At 35.0% G+C, this 7,500-nt stretch overlaps 1 protein-coding gene and 1 long non-coding RNA gene across 4 annotated transcripts in view; one reads left to right on the plus strand and one right to left on the minus strand.

Moving 5' to 3' along the window:
* LOC122628652 (carbonic anhydrase-related protein 10) overlaps positions 1 to 7,500 on the plus strand; it is a 190,394-nt gene that overhangs the window by 132,011 nt on the left and 50,883 nt on the right. For all 3 annotated transcript variants that reach the window (XM_043811132.1, XM_043811133.1, XM_043811134.1), the window contains one exon: positions 7,348 to 7,484. In XM_043811132.1, the coding sequence (XP_043667067.1) occupies positions 7,348 to 7,484 (137 nt within the window). The remainder of the gene's footprint in view (positions 1 to 7,347; positions 7,485 to 7,500) is intronic.
* Positions 222 to 7,500, minus strand: part of LOC122628656 — a 108,504-nt gene continuing 101,225 nt past the window's right edge. The window contains exons 5-6 of the long non-coding RNA XR_006327089.1: positions 1,774 to 1,939; positions 222 to 415 (exon numbers count right to left, since the gene is read on the minus strand). This is a non-coding gene — a long non-coding RNA (uncharacterized LOC122628656). The remainder of the gene's footprint in view (positions 416 to 1,773; positions 1,940 to 7,500) is intronic.

Below are 7,500 nucleotides of genomic sequence, written 5' to 3' on the forward strand. Positions count from 1 at the left end.
TACATACATACATACATATATATATATATATATATATATATATATATATATTATACATTGTACGTATACTTATACACGTATCGATCGAAAAAATTTTTATTAGACTCTTACAGTGAAACGAGTAAACCATTTCTCTGCCACTATATAAAAATTATGTACATGTATATGTACATCTCTTTCTCTCTCTCTCTCTCTCTCTCTCTCTCTCTCTCTCTCTCTCTCTCTCTCTCTCTCTCTATCTCGTGCATTTGTATCGTAATGAAGGAAATGGTAACTCGAAAGTCGGAAAGTTTTATCGCGTTTCTTCTTTCTTGAGTCGAGCAGGTGCTACTATAGTTCGTCGCGTGCCGTCACGGGCATGTTACGACGATCGGTGTCACGACGTGGCTGGCATGTTGCTTATTAGTTGTGCTACCTGTTTTTATAACGTCGATAATTTATCGCCTCTACCTTCACCACTGTTATTCAGTTTTTATTCTGAAGGGGTTGGACAAGGAAATCCATTCACGTAAGGTTTATCGCAAGAAAGGAAAAAAGAGAAAAAGAGATCAAGAGAAAGAGAAAGAGAGAGAGAGAGAGAGAGAGAAACAGAGAAAGAGAGAATAAAAAGAAATTTCCTTTTCGTTCGAGTAGAAAATTCGAATTGGACCAGATCAGCGTTTCTCAAATATCCTGTCCGTTCTACCTCGACAGTATCAAAGTCTTTTCGCGTCGTCCCATCTTTGTCTATTTTCACTTTACATGATCATCGATGTTCCCCAAGCATATAACCTAACAAAGTTTGAGAAACACTATATCTGAAGCTGTATCGATGATGAAGGTCATCTTCATCCACCTTCGATATAGTCTAACGATAGAAACGAAGACGAAGAAAGGAGTCTTCTAAATTGATCAAATCGGATCGCATAAGACTTAACTCGATCGAAATATTTCTTTTGATCGGTGATATCTATAGATATGTACTTATCTGCTATATCTGGATAAGTAAGTAAATATTTATAAACATTTCTATAAGCTCTCGTAGACGAAGAATAATTCGTAAGGTCGACAAATATTATTAATGGATAATCATTCAGTCCGATAAACAATTAATTTTATATTATCGTATAAGACAATTCAGAATTTGTTCGATCTATCTATGTACGTATATATATATATATATATATATATATATATATATATATATACTATACATAGTTACGTATACTTACGTTACATATGTACATTTTACACACGTCGGATACGTACGTTCGTATTACATGCATTTATCTGATTCGAATCATCCCTAATGTTAGCACGACCTAAATAAAGACTCTCTCTCTCTCTCTCTTTCTCTGCACGTACATACATATATATTTACATATGTATATACATACATACATACATACGTACATACATACATACACACACACACACACATATATACAGGTATATATAGACTATCTTTCTCTCGAATAGGAAGTTCAGAGACTTTGGAACACGCCGAGGTTGTGGAAACGACGCTGTCGTAAAGTTGTCGACGCTTTTCATCCTTGTCACTAGATTAGGTTTAAGTATACCTAAGTGGACTAAAGGGTTACAGTTAAGACGTTTACGTTCCTTCGAAGGCGATCTTCTCGCATACTTTCTCTTTCTTTCTCTCTCTCTCTCTCTCTCTCTCTCTCGCGCGCGCGCTCATTATTTTTTAAATTGATCGAACGATTTCAATTACTTTTCTCATACGAATTTTTCTTATCTTAAAAAAAATATACACTAATAATATCTAATTCTTACCTCGCTCACACCTTCGCTGTAATTAAGTGCTCCTGGATTAAGAAGATCGTTGTTTCTTTATCGTTCGTAAATTCGGCTCGTAAATCATCCTGCTACGTAATATCTTCGTAATATCTCACAAATGGTTCATCGACGATCCTTTCGATCTCACACGATCCGACCGACTCTAAAAAGATATAGTTTATATCAAGTTAATGGATATCTTGCTTTTAATGCTATAATAAAAAGACAAATATATATAATATATACGATCAGATCTTTTTCGAAAGGATCTCTAAAGAGAGACGTATCATTTAATGATCTATACTTATTAAACGTCCGATTCGACGCATTCTCTCGAAAGATTCGACGATCGACAAAATTATTGTAAAAAAAAAAAAAAAAAGAAGAAAAAGAAGCGAAAAAAGAATCGAAATATTCAATGAATTAATTCGAATTAAATGTTACGCAATTAATAAATATTGTACGTATGTACCTGCGCATTTTGATCGTATTTTCGCATATCTACGTATATCAATTTTTATTAACGAATCAGTTATAAATAATAAATTAATAAATTAATACGAATCGTCGATTATACGCTCACATATTTTTTAATGATATACAAATATTTAAAAATGATTGCGATTAAATAAAATACTTACATATATTAGAATACGACGTAACTACAGCGTAATAGAGAAACTAAACGATGTTATTTCACCTAAGTATCCTACACGACTGATAAGGATACTTACTACACGTACATACGTATAACTCCGTGTTCTCTACCGCTAACTATGTTTTGTTTACGTATTTCTCGGAAATACAAATTTTCAGGAACTCGAAACAAAACATAGCATGGCGTTTATTTACCTACCAGTTACTATTCGTGATCTCTCTCTCTCTCTCTCTCTCTCTCTCTCTCTCTGTCTCTCTCTCTCTGTCTTTCTCTTTCTCTTTATACATATGTATATCTTACGTTTCCTTTGATGTTTATAAAAAGGATAAATACATATTTATTTACACGTTCGTTGATGAAAAGGAAAATAAAAATGAATTATACTATCCATTACATCTTTTTCCTATACACACACACACACACACACATATATATATATAATAAGATTAAATAACATGTAATATAATATCCTTTTTAAAATAAAATAAGCAATCAGATGAAAATAATAATTAATCGTAAAGAACATATACATATCAAATGAAACATACATTTGTTATTTACGATCTATAGATCTATAGATCCTACAAATTTTCGTTCGATAAACAAATCGATAATTCTATCTTTATATATATATATATATACACACGTATGTATGCGTATTATATATACGTAGGTATATCAAAAAAGAAAAGAAAAACAAACAGAAAGAGAAAGAGAGAAAGAGAGAGAGAGAGAGAGAGAGAGAGAGAGAGAGAGAGAGAGAGAGAGAGAGAGAGAGAGACAGAGAATGAAGAAAATTTGAAAACTCAATCTTACGAAAGGCTAGAATTTCTCTCGTTTTCCTCTGTTCGCGTAGAAATATCTTGGAGAAAGGGAAAAGCGGATGGGACCCTTGTCGGTCGGTACTCGCACGCTAGCAGCTAACTCGGTCGGTCGGTCGGTCGGATGTTCCGCCGCAATAATTCCACACAGTTCGACTTGTTTAGAATAACTTTCGAACTAGAGGAATTTCAGTGAGAAACCGTTCTAAGAACCGCTCCCGACGGACTGGAAGCGAACTTTGCCGTGGGAGAAAGCTTTCGTATTGTATGTCAGAGCTGTCGGAAAATTTTCATTTTTTATAATTTCGACTGGCAAGGGAAGCGAGTGTAAGGTGGTTGGTGAATGTATGTAGGTACGCACGCGTCCGCGTATGTGTGTAGATATTTATGTGTGTGTGTGTGTGTGTGTGTGGAAATAGGTGTGTACTACTGCGGGAACACCGTCCCTCAACTTTCATGACGGTAAAAAGGATTTTCAACTCGTTCCATCGTACGTACGCTTGGGACCGTCGACACAGCCTTCTTCTTCTTCTTTCTTTCTTTCTTTCTTTCTCTTCTTTCTTTCTCTTCTTCTTCCTCCTCTTTATCCTCCTCCTCTTTCTTCTTCTTCTTCTTCTTCTTCTTCTTCTTCTACATTTACCTCTTTTACTTTCTTTTCGAAACACTTCAACCGGTAGCTCTCAATCGGCCTTAACTCTTTCTACCCTCACACCCCTTCTTCCCTACCCCTTCTTAACCATACATTGGACACTCCAATTCACATTTTCCACGTCCATCCCTTTGAGAAATTTAACTTTTCCCACATTGGTCAGGGGAATCAATGCTGAGAATGCTCTTGAGATAAGAGGATCTTTTCGTTCGAGATACATATACATTTAAGAATTTCTTTCTTTCTTTCTCTCTCTTTCTTTCTTTTTTTCTTTTTCTCTCTATCTCTTTCTTTCCTTATTCCACGTTCGACGTTTATAATCTCGCCTAATTAGCTTCGACAAATCACGATTCGTTCGATCGTACTGTTTGGAATATTATAATCAGACGATTTTACAAACAAACGTTATTATTATAATTAGCTCTGCCAAACAGTTTTATCTCGTTAACATAAACCAATATATTCGTCCACTTTTTTAACGATTTCTCGCGAGAAGAGAAATTTCATTTTTTCGCGTACGTAGGTAAATAAATAAGTAAATAAGTAAGTAAGTAAGTAAGTAAATAAGTAAGTAAGTAAGAACGTAGGAATCAACATGGTAGCATTTTTCTTTCTTTCTATATTCTACCAACGAATAAGAATAATTATGCGTAAAATGAGAAAAACTAACGACGTAGGTACTTGCCATTCGCATAAGCATCTGAATTTTTGCTACGTCTTCGTTTTTATCTCTCTCTCTCTCTCTCTCTCTCTCTCTCTCTCTCTCTCTCTTGCTCTGTCTCTCTTTCTCTATTTTCAAGCAAAATCGTATTATTCGTGGCAACTCGAACGAGATTTGAACGACAATCACGTCCGTTCGATAGGAGAGAGCAATAAGCGATCAGAAATACGATGTTCGACGTTCAGAAATGTCCGTCAATCAGGCTTATCTTGCATCGGTTACGATGTGTGCGCATTGATCTTTTATATATGTATATATGTGTGTGTGTCTATGTGTCTCCGTGTGTATGAATATGTGCGTACGTTTCAGAGAAGGTATCGTTATACCGTTATTTATCATCCTCAAATTGATTCGTCGCATTATCCTATCGATTTCTATTCTTTCTCTCTTTCTCTCTCTCTCTCTCTTTCTCTCTTTATCTATTTCTGTCTCTTTCTGTTCGATAGAAATAAAATAAAGGATACGCTAATTATACACGTTAATCAGTTGTCGCTTAAACTTCGATTTGAAACGTTTGCCAACTTTAGAGATACACAAACGGAAGGAATAAATCGATGTAAGTCAATCTTCCGTATCGTTTGAAATTTTAATTACATCGAACGGAAATAAAAAAAAAAAATGATCGATTTAAAGAAAGCGATAAAGGGGAGAGAAGAAAAATTAATCGGCGATTATTTGTGTAACATTCGCGAATAAAAATACGACGACTCGAAGAATGAATCGTTCGTTATCTACAGATAAATCCTTTCGTTTCTTCATTTATTTTGCCTTTCATCTTTTCCTTTTTTTTTTTTTTTTTTAACTTACCACGAGTTTGGAAGAATTTGAGAATCTTTCTTCCTTTTTGACAAATATTACGAAGATATTTTATTATCGTCGATTAAAAATGAAAAAATATTCTTAATCATTCTCATTCGTAATACGTAATACGTACATACGTAATAATTCTTATATATGTATATATATATATGTATCTACGTTCATATATAATGTATTATTATGAAGGATAAGAGTAAGCATATCTACATATTACGAAACTTCCAACTTCTAGCTTCGATCTCACACTTCCATCTATTATCTCGCCGGTCGTTTGTTTATAACCCTACATACGTACATATGTACATATATACATACATACATATATATATGTGTGTGTGTGTGTGTGTGTATATATGTTGCGCTATATCGCTGAAAAGTCGTACTACCGAGATCACGGAATTTAATGGATTAATCCCATTTACGTTGGTGAGCGAGCTAATACCAGCATGTACATTAATTTCATCGAAAGTTCGAGTTAGAGGAATGATATAGAAGAAGAGAAAGAAAAAAAGAAAAAGAAATAACGAGAGAGAGAAAGAAGTACCCTCTTCCGTGTCCTTCGTACACTTTTTTTTGCCTAACTTAATGTTTCATGTCACATACATAATATCCTATACATACATATACATACATACGTCACGAAAGAGGAATCTAAATCATTTAACTTCGTTATACGTGCTATAATATACTATCCTATCCTATACGTTTTAATTATCTAAAAAGTCGAATTAGCTTAGGAGAGGAGAAAGAAATAAAAAGAAGAAGAAGGAACGATATGAAGAACAAAAAAAAAGGAGGGAGAAGAAATGAAAGAAAGAAATATCTATTACTCCAAGGCACTTTCATAATCAAAAGAGAAAATTTGTCGAGTTACATGAAACGTGACACATACATATATACATACGTTCATACTTACTCACATACGTACGTAGATACATCCATACATATATACAACCAAATCGTCGTCTCTTGAGAAAGGAAGCAAGAGTCGAAGAGAAGGAAGAAGGATTAAAGTATCCTAGGGCGATGCGACGTGCAATAAATTCGATGTTTAGAGAACGAAGGAAACAGTTCCTGGCGCGTTTATCCGACGGCTACGTCGCTTGTGAAATCGTCACGGCGACGTGAGTTAGGCGAGCTTGTTCTCTCTCTGACTCACACTCGTCACACATTTATACATTCATGCATACATACGTAGACACATACATAGATACGATTCCTACCACGTTGCAACCCCCTCGACGCGTCTACTTGGTAAATGGAATGCTCGCAAGGATAGATCGAGTGCGTTGTGTCGTTCTCGCATCCCCTATTTCCACTACTACTACTACTACTACTACTAGGTCGCTCCAACCCCCGCCCACCCACCTTTACCACCTCTACCCGTCAAATGGAAAAGCTTAAATGTAAACTATGCACGCTTTATAGCCTTTGTTTCAACTTTAACGTTACGACGACTGAGTATTTGCAAATCTCTGAAAAGGGGAAAACCGGGGACCGGTGATTTTCAAATTTTCCCTTGAAACGTGATTTATCTTTTTTCTTTCTTCTTCTTCTTCTTCTTCTTCTTTGTCTTTTTTGTCTACTTTTTTTTCTCTTTCTTCTTCTTTTTTTTTCCATAATAAACGAAAAACGAGGAAAGTTTCGTTTCGATAGGTGAATTCGACGTTCGACGATTTTTCTGAAGAAAAAAAAAAAAAAGAAAAGACGAAAACAGAAAAGAAAATAAAAAGAAATAATAATGAAATGAAAGATCGCGAGATATCTCGTAGGAACTTGCTGAGACATTTATTCGAAAAAAAAAAAAAAAAAAAAAAAAATAGATGAATAAAAAAAAAAGAGAAAAAAGATTAAGGAAGATCGATCGTCTTTGTTGAGGAAATCACGTGTCTTATTGTTTCAGGACCATCGTTTTGGGGTCTGATCAATCCGCAATGGTCCCTGTGCAGCAAAGGAAGACGACAAAGTCCCATCAATATCGAGCCCGACAAGCTGCTTTTTGACCCCCACTTGAGACCGGTGCATGTCGATAAGCACAAGGTAAAGTATCGATAGC

The sequence above is a fragment of the Vespula pensylvanica genome, chromosome 4 (assembly GCF_014466175.1).
Source record: "Vespula pensylvanica isolate Volc-1 chromosome 4, ASM1446617v1, whole genome shotgun sequence".
NCBI lineage: Eukaryota > Metazoa > Arthropoda > Insecta > Hymenoptera > Vespidae > Vespula > Vespula pensylvanica.